General features: G+C 40.2%; 1 protein-coding gene across 1 annotated transcript in view; it reads right to left on the bottom strand.

Annotated features, from left to right (window-relative positions):
- Window positions 1-9,779: 9,779 nt before the first annotated feature.
- SLC26A4 (solute carrier family 26 member 4) overlaps window positions 9,780-14,108 on the bottom strand; it is a 49,312-nt gene continuing 44,983 nt past the window's right edge. Inside the window, 2 exon segments of the mRNA XM_007455376.1 lie at window positions 9,780-9,803; window positions 12,364-12,447. Coding sequence (XP_007455438.1) covers window positions 9,780-9,803; window positions 12,364-12,447 — 108 coding nt within the window.

Here is a 14,108-nt window from a genome sequence, read left to right as displayed (position 1 = left end):
AGCAGGAAGAAAACCCTCTGAGTGCTTTCTATAAACCAGAAGGGGGCATTCATTGACCATGTTGGCACACTGATCTCAGACTTTTAGCCTCCCAAACGATGAGAAATAAATAGAAATAAATGTTTTTTTGTTTAAGCCACCCCTTCTTAGCAGCCTGAACTGACTAGGACAAGAGCCATAGCTGGTCTCCATCCTTAAGAGTCTCCACCAACTTGTAGCACTGGTTGGTCAAGGACCTGTATCATTCTTCTACATCCAAAGGGTGATCTTTAGATGCTCCTGCTGTATGGCCTAGAGCTCCTCCATGACTGGGATAGTAATGAGTAAAAATGGAGAAAATTGGGGACTTCCCTGGTGGTGCAGTGGTTAAGAATCCACCTGCCAATGCAGGGGACAAGGGTTCGAGCCCTGGTCTGGGAAGATCCCCCATGCCACGGAGCAACTAAGCCCATGGGCCGCAACTACTGAGCCTGTGCTCTAGAGCCCATGAGCCACAACTACTGAGCCCACGTGCCACAACTACTGAAGCCTGTGCGCCTAGAGCCTGTGCTCCGCAACAAGAGAAGCCACCGCAATGAGAAGCCTGTGCACTGCAACAAAGAGTAGCCCCCGCTCACCACAACAAGAGAAAGACTGAACGCAGACCCAATGCAGCCAAAAATAAATAAATAAAAAATAACTTTTTTTTAAAATGGAGAAAATTGCAACCACATTCTAAAGTGGAATATTAGGTGGTCAACTTATCCTGGCCACAGGAAGTGTAATATCAGAGGTGTTCCTCCAACTCAGAATGTCTTTGTTCAGTCTTAATGAGTCTGGGAGTGGTGTGATATGGAGAGGTGTATCTGCACTTGGCATGCTTTTTAAAAAGGGCCCTCAGGAGTCTTGTGGTGATGGTATAGCCATGCATCTTTTTCTTTTTTCTTTTTTGGCGGTACGTGGGCCTCACTGTTGTGGCCTCTCCCGTTGCGGAGCACAGGCTCCAGACGCGCAGGCCCAGCGGCCATGGCTCATGGGCCCAGCCGCTCCGCAGCATGTGGGATCTTCCGGGACCGGGGCATGAACCCGTGTCCCCTGCATCGGCAGGTGGACTCTCAACCACTGAGCCACCAGGGAAGCCCTAGCCATGCATCTTGATTGTGATGGTGTTTACATGAAGCTGTACTTGGGATAAAATTGCATAGAACATACACACACACACACACACACACACACACACACACACACACACACGCAAATGAGTGGTGACATGTGAATAAGCTTTATGGTTTGTACCAATGCCAGTTTCTTGGGCTCTGAATTGTTCTGTAGTTGTGTAAGATGCTGACATCGGGGGAGGCTGGGTGAAGGGTACATGGGAACCTTGCTGTACATTTTGTGAATCTATGATCATTTCAAAATAAAATGGTTTTTTGTTTTTTTAAGTGTAATGGGGAGGGATTCAGAATACTGGAGCACTTGGTCTAAAACAGTGCACTGGGGCAGGATCTTATACAAAAACAGTTCCCCTGTGTCTAGGCCCAAAGATATTCCTGAAGAAAGGGATGAAGGGGGCTACCTCAGCAGATTCAAAATTAGTGTAGAGTCTAGAAGAGCCTTCGGCTCTTTAGAGCTCTGTGGGTATCCTAGTAAATCCCCAGCTGTTTTAATGGAGACGAGTAGGGAGAGCAGGCAGATAGGCAGTTGTGTAGGCCATAGGAAAAGGCTAGAAAGCCCAGGGACTCTGAATGTCTTGAACACTCAGATGACTGCTATGCTCAAACCATGGTAGCCTTATTTAGCATCACTGCATCGTGATTCAGTCTTCCAGCAGTATTAAGCACCTTCTGTGGGCCTGGCACTCTTCACTCCTCTAGTGCTTGGAATCTGTCCAGGAATAAAACAAAGATCCCTACCCTGGTGGAGCTTATGTTCTAGCATAAGGGAGGAAGTAGGGAGAGGAGATAAATTGCATTAGGTGGACTGATAACTATTATGGAGGAAAAAAATTATAGCCAGGTAAGGGGGACCAAGAACTCAGGGGTTGGCATGATGTGTGGGAGAGGGAGCGCTGCTAAATTCTCTGAGTTCTCAAATGATATGATTGTATTGAAGTCAATCCTTTATTTGAATTTTCTTTTTCCACTACTAATTTCTCTCCCTCATCTTTCCTTTCTACTTTTCCCTGATGTCCTTTCTCTTCTTCTCTCCACCTTTTATTTTAACCTTCCTTTTCTTTCTCTTTCTTCAGTTAATTTCCCCTTTCTTATTTCTCTCCCTTCCCTGATGCCATTTTCCTCATCGTGGTTCTTTTTCTTTCTCCTTCCCCTCTTTGGCCCTCTTTTCCTTCCCCCTCATCACTTTTATTTTTCTCTCTCTCCCATTCCTTCTGGCTATTTGTCTTTATTTGGCTTTTTTATGGTACCGAAGTTTGTATGATTAAAATTCATGTGGCTTTTGTTATATTGTTTGCATGATAAGGGCTTTCTATTCTAAATGAAACCAAACTTTCTTCAGGAACCCAGCCTGATGCAAATTGAAAAGAGCCATAATTTACTGACTCTCATCTCATCGGTTCATACAGGCCTAAGCCCCAAATAAAAGACCCCTCAAATATTTCTGGAAGTTCCAATGAGCACCTGAAATGTGTTCATGAGCAAGTCAGTCCTACCAAGGACTGCTATCCTCCGTGCATTCTTGCAGGAGAAGACCTGAGGTGTCTCCAGAGCTGTAGGTGTGCCTGGAGACCAGGGCAGAATGCCTTCCTCTGTCTTGGGAATTATATTGTTATAATGGTCGACAAGAGCATTTCATGGGCCCCATCGTTTTATAGGGGTTTCAGTAAAACAGCTCTTTTGGATTATATTTTTGCAGCTTCATTTCTTCATAGGACCCAAACATGAGTTCATGGATCTGTCTCTAGAACATACCCCAGAATGACAGACACTATATTACGCCAGTCACCCTGTCCACCAACGACTCAGCCTTGTTACTGGGTCAGGTCTTTAAGTCTGCTCCTTCTTGCTTTGGAATAAATGTCTCTATCTTCAGTCATTACACCGACTTCTCTTTAGCCTGGCCCATCACTGGCAGTGCTTGCACACATCTCAGTTCCAACTAAACACAACTTGACCTCAACCTGGGAATCCCACCATGTAAGTTTATGAAGCACATGAGTTGAAATCTGTATTTCTCTCTAATTAAAAAACAACAACAACACAACAATCATGCTGCTTTCATATTTTGTGTCATCTAATAAGGCATAACCATGATTAATTTTGTGAGTTTCAGCATATACTTCATTTAATTTTTTAAATTTAATTTTTTCAGGGTCATCAGTCCCTTCCTGATGAAAATTTTTGCTAATTCTAGAAAATATATTAAGAATAATAATTGTTACAAATTGATAGGCTCTTCTAAAATGTAAATGGGAATGCAGAGGGCTAAGCATAAATATAGTAGGAAAAGAACAAACTGGAAGAATTACACTTCCAAATATCTACAGTTACTAAAACTATAGTAATTAAGACAGTAAAGTATTGGTACAAGGGCAGAAAAATAGACCAATGGAACAGAGAGTCTAGAAACAGACACAAGCACACAGAGTTAGCTGATTTATGATAAAGGTTACATTGCATCGAAGAAGGGGAAAGGATGGTATTTTCTGTTTATTTTAATATTTATTTATTATTTATTTTGGCTGTACTGGGTCTTAGTTGCAGCACGCAGGATCTTTTAGTTGCAGCCTGCGGACTTCTTAGTTGCAGCATGCATGCGGGATCTAGTTCCCTGACCAGGGATCGAACCTGGGCCCCCAGCATTGGGAGCTTGGAGTCTTACCCACCAGACCACCAGAGATGGTATTTTCAATGAAAGTTGCTGGGCCAATGGGATATTCGTTTGGGAACAAAACAATGTCTCTTTACTCCTTGCCTCACACCATATATAAAAATTGACTTCAAATATACTGTATATCTAAATGTGAGAATTAAAGTTTTTAGAAGTAAACATAGGAAAATATCTTCATTATCTTGGGGAGGCACAATTTCTTTTCTTTTTTTTTTTTTTTGCGTTACGCGGGCCCCTCACTGCTGTGGCCCCTCCCGTTGCGGAGCACAGGCTCCGGACGCACAGGCTCAGCGGCCATGGCTGAGCCCATGCTCAGCCCAGCGGGCCCAGCCGCTCCGCGGCATGTGGGATCTTCCCGGACCGGGGCACGAACCCGTGTCCCCTGCATCGGCAGGCGGACTCTCAACCACTGTGCCACCAGGGAAGCCCGAGGCACAATTTCTTAAACTAGACACCAAAAAAAAAAAAAGTCTAACCATTAAGGTAAAAGGTGATAAATGGAACTACAGGAACTACATTGAAATTAAGAACTCTCAATCAAAAGTCATCACAATTAAGGGTGAAAAGGCAATCCACAGAATAAGATATTTACAGTACATTTTTCAAAAAGGATTTGTATCCTTACTACATAAACTCTTACAAGACAATTAGAAAAAGGCAGATGGCCGGAAAAGAAAAATAGGCAAATGATTTGGGCCCGTGACTCACAAAAGAGGATATTTAAATGTTAAATGATAATAAACATCTGAGATGTTCAACTTCTTTAGTCATCAGAGAAATGCAAATTAAAACCACAGTATGATACTACTACACACCCACAAGAACAGCTTAGATGAAAAAGATACACAAACCAAGTGTTGACAAAAATGTGTAGCAACTAGAACTCTAACTCACAACTGAGAGAAGTATGAGTTGGTACAATCGCTTTGGAAAAAATTCTGCCGTAGATGCTAGTTATCTACTGCAGTGTCTACTGAAACAGAATGTATGTATATGACCCAGCAACTCTGCTCTTAGGTATATACTTCACAGAATTGTGTGCATATGTTTACCAAATTAATAAATAAATAACAAGAATGTTCATAGCAGCACTATTCATGAAAGCCGAAAACTGGAAACAACCCAAATATCCATAAACAGTAGGATGGATAAATAACTGGTGGTAAATTCAGACAATGGAATACCATATAACAGTGAGAATTAATGAATGATTGCAATATGCAATAACATGGATGAATCTTACATTTGTAATATTGAGTGAAAGGAGACAGACACAAAAGAGAAAGGGAAAAAAGAGAAATAATTTTCCTACTTTGATAGAAATCTTTCCATTTTTTTTTTTTTTTTTTTTCTTGCGTTATGCGGGCCTCTCACTGTTGTGGCCTCTCCTATTTGCGGAGCACAGGCTCCGGACGCGCAGGCTCAGCGGCCATGGCTCACGGGCCCAGCCGCTCCGCGGCATGTGGGATCTTCCCGAAACGGGGCACGAACCCGCGTCTCTTGCATCGGCAGGCGGACTCTCAAGCACTGCGCCACCAGGGAAACCCGAAATCTTTCCATTTTGATTCCATTTATACAAAGTTCAAAGAACAAGTGTTAGAAATCAGCACAGTAATTATCCATTGGGGCAATTACTGGAAGGGAGCATGAGAAGGCCTCTGGGATGCTGGTTATTTCCTGCTTGTTGATCTGGGTGCTGGCTACACTGATGTGCTTGTATTGTGAAAATTCTTCATGCAGTACACTATACTTTGTATCATTTTGATGTGCATGTTGTACCAGAAAGAAAAGTTTGCTTAAAATAATGAAAATCGTTGCACAAAATAAGCTGGAAATATTTGGGTAAAATTACAAGATTGAATGGAGATATTTGTGAGTAACATTGTTTATTGCATGAGTAAGTCTTTTCAAAAAGAAATTACACAGAAATGGAAGTAGAGCTATGAAGAATACATCAAAATGATGACTAATAAAGAATACTGGGGCTTCCCTGGTGGCGCAGTGGTTGAGAGTCCGCCTGCCGATGCAGGGGACATGGGTTCGTGCTCCGGTCCAGGAAGATCCCGCATGCCGCGGAGCGGCTGGGCCCGTCAGCCATGGCCGCTGAGCCTGTGCGTCCGGAGCCTGTGCTCCACAACAGGAGAGGCCACAACAGTGAGAGGCCCGCGTACCGCAAAAAAAAAAAAAAAAAAAAAAAAAAAAAGAATACTGACACACTGCACAGCACATGAAACCATCAGCAAAATGAAAAGACCACCTACTGAATGGGAGAATATATTTGCAAATGATATGACCGATAAGCAGTTATTATTTGAAATATATAAACAGCTCATACAACTCAATATCAAACAAACAACCCAATCAAAAAATAGGCAGAAGAACTGAACAGACATTTTTCTAAAGAAGACATACAGATGGCCAACAGGCACATGGAAAGATGCTCAACATCGTTAAGTCATCAGAGGATTGCAAATCAGAACCACAATGAGATATCACCTCACACGTGTGAAAATGGCTATCATCAAAAAGACCACAAATAACAAATGTTGGTGAAGATGTGGAGAAAAGAGAACTCTCTTACACTATTGGTGGGAATGCAAATTGGTGCAGCCACTGTGGAAAGCATTATGGAGGCTACTGAAAAAACTAAAATTAGAACTACCATATGATCCAGCAATCCCACTGCTGAATATATATCCCAAGAAAGTGAAAACACTAATTTGAAAAGATAACATGCACCCCAGTGTTCACAGTAGCATTATTTATAATAGCCAAGATGTGGAAGCAACCTAACTGTCCATCAACAGAAGAACGGATAAAGAAGATGTGGTATGTGTGTATACACACACACACACACACACACACACACACACACACACACACACATATAAAATGGAGTACTACTCAGCCATAGAGAAGAATGACGTTTTGCCATTTGCAACAACATGGATGGACCTGGTGGGTATTATGCTTAGTGAAATAAGTCAGAGAAAGACAAAAACTGTATGTTATCACTTATATGTGGAATATAAAAAATAAAACAAATATAACAAAACAGAAACAGACTCACAGATACAGAGAACAAACTAGTGGTTACCAGTAGGGGAGGTACAAACTACTATGTATAAAATAAATAAGCGGACTTCCCTGGTGGTGCAGTGGTCAAGTCTTAATCCTCCTGCCAATGCAGGGGACACAGGTTCAAGCCTTGGTCTGGGAAGATCCCAAGTGCTGCGGAGCAACTAAGCCCATGCACCACAACTACTGAGCCTGCGCTTTAAAGAAAAAAAGCCACAACTGCTGAGTCCACGCACCACAACTACTGAAGCCCACATGCCTAGAGCCCGTGCTCCACAATAAGAGAAGACATGACCATGAGAAGCATGCACACTACACCGAAGAGTAGCCCCTGCTGGCCTCAACTACAGAAAGCCTGTGCGCAGCAACAAAGACCCAATGCAGCCAAATATAAATAAATAAATAAGAAAGAAATTTTTTTATTACATTATAAAAAAAGTAATAAATAAAGTAAAATAAGTAAGCTACAAGGATATATTGTACAGCACAGGGGATATAACCAATATTTTATAATAATTTTAAAAGGAGTATAATCTATAAAAATTTTGAATCACTATATGATATACCTGAAACTAATATAATACTGTAAATCAACTATACCCCAATTTAAAAAAAAGTACTGGAACACTTAAATTTAGCCATTTTTATTATATTTAATAGTTTGTTCGGAAGCGACACATCAGAATAGCTTAAAAGGCAACATTACTTTTCAAAAAAAATATGTGCAAATATTTCCAAGTGTACATGATTTGATTTTTTTCACTTTTCATATACAATAGTGGAATCTTATCCTCAAGGTTAAAAACATAACAAAAGCTTTAATTTCAAGTAAAATTTCCATTGACAATATAGAATTAAAAGTCTGTTTACTATTCACAAAATGCATGAAAGAGACAGTATTACTAGAGTCTGCTCGGGAAACAAGTCAAAGACTGTGGTCTTATACAGCCACAAATGGACCCAAGATTTTACAAAACTCTAGCCTTAAAATGTAACTTTGATATTTCCTTCAACTAATTAAAAAAAAAAAAAGAGCAGTGCGTATTTCCTCTATTAAACAGAGGTATTCATCCATTTTCTGCAAGACTATTATATTCACTCTTTAGAGATATGATTTGTTGCCATTATAGGCAGGTATTACTGTAAAAATGAGATAACATTATAATCCTGGTTATGCTGTACCAAACATAGAGAGAAATCTGTTCCACATCTATTAAAGACAGTATAACCCATGAGCATAAAAGACTATTATAACATCACAATCCACTGCAACTCACTGAAATTCTGGTATGTAGTATGGGGATGGAGGGAGGAAAATAATGCTTTTAGTCAACCAATTTGATATGATCACTAATGATATTCCTGCAGAAGTAGATAGAGACTTTATTTCTGATAGTATTTAAGAAGAAAAACAGAGATAAGACATGCTGCCTTTAGACAGCCAAACACATTTGGGAATTTCACACATCTGTGCCAAAGGTGCAATATAATTCTCTGTCAACTTAAGACATTGCCTCAGTTGAGGACCTGAGTATTTTTCTCTAGAAGTACAACTTCATTCACTCCAGCGTGAAATACATGGGACTAGTCCACAGGACCAAAGCCTAAATATTATATACAATGCCTAGAAAATTGTTGGTACTCAGAAAAGGTTCAGTAAAAATTATTTTGGGGCTTAACATATGGAGTTTTAAAAACATATACTTTCAATGTGTGTATTCCAAACCAACTTTTTACCTTTGATATTGAGTTCATTTAGAATGTTTTGTCTCAATCAGTATATATATGTATATATATACATGTGTATATATATATATATATATATAAGCAGTTCACTTTTTAGATGTTTTTTGGAAGATATTTAGAATTCAGTTAAAGATCACTTCACATAATGCTAAATTTTTAAAGAAAAAATAAACTTGTTTTAATCACCATGGTCTTATAAACATCAAAATTGATTTTTGTTCAAAATAACACAAATTTTATGTTAGATTTTAAATAGACCATACTTAAATATACTCTACACAATGACCATTTCTATAAGATAAATTAAAACTGCATTTTTCAACTAAAGATAGTGCCATATGTTTTACTAGATCTTATTTGTGATCCTTGATTATTACATCAAAAAGTGATTTCTATAAACCACAGTAATCTTATCATTTCACTTCTCTGAGTCAGTGTTTCTAAAATGTATCAGCCCAATTCTATAGCTTTTAAGTGAACCATTTCCTTTATTCTGAATTCTGGTTACATATCTGGTCACATAGAGTAATACTACATTACTAAGTACTAACCAAATTTGCATTAAAAAAATTTTTTTTGATGCATTTACAAAAGGGAGTTTTTAAAGGTATTTATTGGTAAGTACATTAACAATTTTATTTCAACCTTTACTCACTGTGATCAGTTTAGCTCATGGGTATCAAGGTCAGTCAGAAATAGATTTTTCTATAGGATAATCATTCCTGTCTCACCCGCCTGCCCACAGAGGCTGTGTTGGGTGACACTTGCGCCAGCTGCACAGAGGTACACGTGTACCCACATGAACACTGTCAGCAGATCTGTCCTGGAGAACAGCAGCATAATATTCTCAGATCCTGGACATTGCTAAATATTTTTCTTCACCATTTGGCACATTTTAGAAGTAAGTTACTCATTTTATAAATAAAGCCTAGAAACAATCTTAGTGCTTTTCTTTCAGTAGTTAAGAGGTTAAAAAAAAAATCAAAGATTTTAAAAAGTCTAATGGAAAAGAATGAGTGTTTCAAGTTTGAAGAAAATAGTCGATGCAGAAAATATTTGCATAGAATTACGTGGTGGGTAAAATTTGCCTTGCAGTCCTTGCTTAGAGCAACCTCCTGAGCCCAGTTTCAGGAAGCAAGTCTTCGCATAGCCTGTGGAGGCAAAGGGGAAACAGTGTTGATGCAACTGAATTCTCCTTAAGTCTACCTTATCTTTTTTGCAAATATGTTTGTGTAGTGTTGGTTGCTTACATTTACTTAGGTGTATAGCATCACAGTAAAAGTAGGGTAAAAACTTAATTTTGTACCTCAACATACTTTAATTGGATGTATTTTAAAAACAATAATTACTATTTCTTGAGTACTTACTATGTACAAGACACTGTTTTATTCCTGCACATGTACCCGTTAACGGTCGCAACTCTGTGAGGTATTATTATTTCTATTTTACAGGAAGAAACTAAAATGAAGACAGGATAAGTAAATTGCCCTAAGCTACCCAGCTGATAAGTTGCAGAATCAGGGCCAGCACTCAAGTCTGTTGGTTCTAAAGCCCAGGCCCTGAAAACCACTCTAACTGCTTCCCTATCTACAGGGACCCTACCTGAATGATGCTTTTATGTGACATCAAAAATATTTCTAGGGATTCCTTGGTGGCGCAGTGGTTGAGAGTCCACCTGCCGATGCAGGGGACACGGGTTCGTGCCCCGGTCCGGGAAGATCCCACATGCCATGGAACGGCTGGGCCCGTGCGCCATGGCCGCTGAGCCTGTGCTCCGCAGCGGGAGACACAACAACAGTGAGGGGCCCGCGTACCACAAAAGAAAAAACAACTTCTATATAGTGTGGCAACTTCTTAAGTTCCAGTTTTGATATATGAGTTTTCACTCAACTCAGTTGGCCCTATATCCATAGTCATAAACTACTAAAGCTGGAAGGACTTCACAGCTCAGTAATGAAATTCCTGGCCTCACCAAGCTGATGGGCTAAAATGTGGAACCCCTGATTTTCACTCTACTTAGTGTAGTTCTTCCACAAAAATCTTCTCTGCCTGTCATCCTCACTGCCTGATTTTATCATTGGGGTTTGAGTGTTATTCTTTTCAACACTTTTATCAGGACCTGGAATACAGCAAAGAAGTCCTGCTTATCCAGATTTGCATATAGCACCCAGTGGGGTTACATAGTTAATATGCTGGATGATAGATTTAGTATTCAAAACAATGTCAGTAAACTGGAACCAGGAAGCTGTAATCTAGCAGAAGAATGTGTAGTTCTGCATTAGGGCCAAAACCAATTATATAAATATAAATGGGGAGCCCAGCTAGACCACAGTTCATGTGAAAATGCCCAAGTCTTTAGTTAACCCCTGCTCAGTAAAAGCAAAGATTTTGATGTAGCTATTATGAAAATAAATCCATTCTTTTTTTTTTAAACTTTATCCTACACCTTATACTTTATAGTCTCTAATCTTTATTTTTTATTTATTTATTTATTTTTGTGGTACACGGGCCTCTCACTGTTGTGGCCTTTCCCGTTGCGGAGCACAGGCTCCGGACGCGCAGGCTCAGCGGCCATGGCTCACGGGCCCAGCCGCTCCGCGGCATGTGGGATCCTCCCAGACCGGAGCACGAACCCGTGTCCCCTGCATCGGCAGGCGGACTCTCAACCACTGCGCCACCAGGGAAGCCCATAAACCCATTCTTAAGTTGCAGTAATGTAAATATCTTGAAGAAATCAAGGTAGGTCATAGTTGACCCCATCCGGGGTTTTATGTCCCCTTCTTGACCAGGGAAGGATTGACAAATTTCATGTCTATGAGGAACAGTAAAGGGAACTGGAGGAGTCTCTCCCAGGATAGAGTCTGTTGGAAACATGAAAGCTGCTCTCAAATATTTAAGGACTGTGCAGAGAAGGCAACCAAAAGGACCTCAGTCCACTGGATGATTATTAGAGAAAGGGTGAAACCAGTTTGTAAGCACAGCTAACACTTGGAGACTTCAACTATGTAGCAAATTCCCTTTGCTGCTGGTTGGCAATGTCTAGAAATGTTCACACGAAAGCTGAGACAACATCCTTAAGGATGGGGTAGGAGAGATTTCTGCATGGCCGAGAATGTGGGGCTAACTATTTCTAGACATCTTTCAACTTGAAAATTCTTTGATCTTTTGTTGGTCCAATTTTACTGAGTGATGGAGCCACAAAGTTCGGTCAGATACTGTAAGTTTCAGTCAAGTTTCCTAGAAGAGTCTGATGCCCCAGTGGCAACAAAAATACACAGAATCAGTCTCTTTCTTAAGCTGTCATCAGTCAGATGAAGAAAAGTCATGAGGTTCCTACTGCTCACATTCTATTTCTGAAGCTTATGAAACTCCTGGTTTAAAAATTCCCTCCATTCACCTTTCTCCTATCTCACCGGCCTTGGGTCTCTGGAAAAGAAGGTATGCGGAGGCTTAGGTATAAAATCAGGACCAATGTGTTGTCTGCTTCCAGTTGCTGATCACGCCTGTATGCCTGGGACAAAAGGTCCCCTCAGGTACTATGTCTTCAAGGGAGAGCCCTTGTTTCCCATTTTCCCCTTTCTATCAAGCCATCCTCTTGGTATTTCTAAAAAATTCTTTTCCCTGAATAGTTTTTATCAAGTAGTTTTAATACTACAAGAATTATTCTATTTAATCCAAATTATTTTCTTGGAATGAACATAATGATCATACCTCATCTTGGACATCAAGTCCTTCTTCAATCAGCTCTGCTTCCATTAATTCAAGAGGATCTTTACAGTCTTGGATGAGGGTGATCTTGACAAAGAGAACACGGAGAATATTTATTGGAGGTGTAATAGCATTAAGCCACCTGATACTTCACTGAAAACGATTTGAAGCTTTGCTGGTGCCTCTCGTTTATAATCTACATACTTCAAAATCCTTTTCCACTTTCTTGTCCTTTTATATTTCCCACTTAGAATTCTCCCTACACCATTTTGTTCACATTCAAGTGTGAACTAGTATAGTTCTCCATTGTTTAACCTCCTTTGCAGCTTTCTTCCCCAGCCTCTGAAGTGTATGCCTCTTAACAAGTCACACTGCCTGCCTAAATGATTCAGCAGTCAATAGTAGTTTTCTTTCAATGGCCAAGCTAAGTGCACTTGGTACAGCATTGAGCATGCAATGAATGCCCAGTGAAGGGCTCCTGAGTGATGGCCATAAACAGTCTCAAGTTGAATTGGATGGGAATTAATGTTATTGGAGATGGAAACCAGCATCTATGAACCAAGTAGTTGTTCAGGAAAGTTCTGCTTTTTAGCCGTAGTATGTAATTTAATCTTCCACACAGAGGAAACCAGTAACAATCTGGACTTTGTCTTATGCATAAAGGGTATTCCCAAAGCCACTCTAAATGTATATCAAGGCAAGAGTGACATTTCAGAGGGCTTTTTAGCTACTTTTAATCTCACAAATAAATAACCCAGTTCTTGTTATATGATCTTGCTTTGTTGTTACCTGTGGGTTAGGAACTTTAAGTTAGATTTTTTTTTTTAAAGTTTTATGAGTTTTCAAAGCTGAGCATCTTGCATGTAGCGCCTTTTTTTTTTTTTTTTTTTTTTTGTATTTAAGATCCACATCTTGGTATTTAGGACTAGTATATTCTCTAGCAGCTTTAAGCAGAACAATCTTTCCACTAACAATAGATAAAAAGCATAATGTATTATTGTTTTCCAAATTAGTTTCATTTCAAATATTAACTTCCAATCTACAGTAAGAATCTGCTTATCCCACTCTTAGAAAAAAGGGAAAGCAATTTAAAATATAGTTGTCGGGCTTCCCTGGTAGCACAGTGGTTGAGAGTCCGCCTGCCGATGCAGGGGACACGGGTTTGTGCCCTGGTCCGGGAAGATCCCACATGCCGCGGAGCGGCTGGGCCCGTGAGCCATGGCCGCTGAGCCTGCGCGTCCAGAGCCTGTGCTCCGCAACGGGAGAGGCCACAGCAGTGAGAGGCCCGTGTACTGGAAAATAAATAAATAAATAAAATAAAATATAGTTGTCTGTGTCACCAGAATAATTATTATTGCTGTTATTTTTATAGGCATTTGTTTTAGTTTCCCAAATTCACAGTGAGAAGGTCCATGAGAGATGAGGTTCTTGTACCAGGCAGTAGGCCCAGCCCAATGACCCACATCAGAATGCTCAACTCTCCTGGGTATTTTACAGGAGAAATGACAAAATAAGGAGGCCTGTGGAAAATCAGGGTCTGTCCTGTTTTGTGAGGAATAAACTCTGGGCTGATTCATGGCTTTCTTTTTTTTTTCTTTTTCTTTTCTTTTTCAAAAATCACTTACGACCTAACGGATCCTATTTAAAGACACTGCTAGGGAATTCCCTGGAGGTCCAGTGGTTAGGACTCCACACTTCCAATGCAGGGGCCACGGGTCTGATCCCTGGTCAGGGAACTAAGATCCCGC

This window comes from Lipotes vexillifer, unplaced genomic scaffold, assembly GCF_000442215.2.
Source record: "Lipotes vexillifer unplaced genomic scaffold, Lipotes_vexillifer_v1.1 scaffold1578, whole genome shotgun sequence".
NCBI lineage: Eukaryota > Metazoa > Chordata > Mammalia > Artiodactyla > Lipotidae > Lipotes > Lipotes vexillifer.
This window is presented reverse-complemented; position numbering and strand designations above follow the sequence as displayed.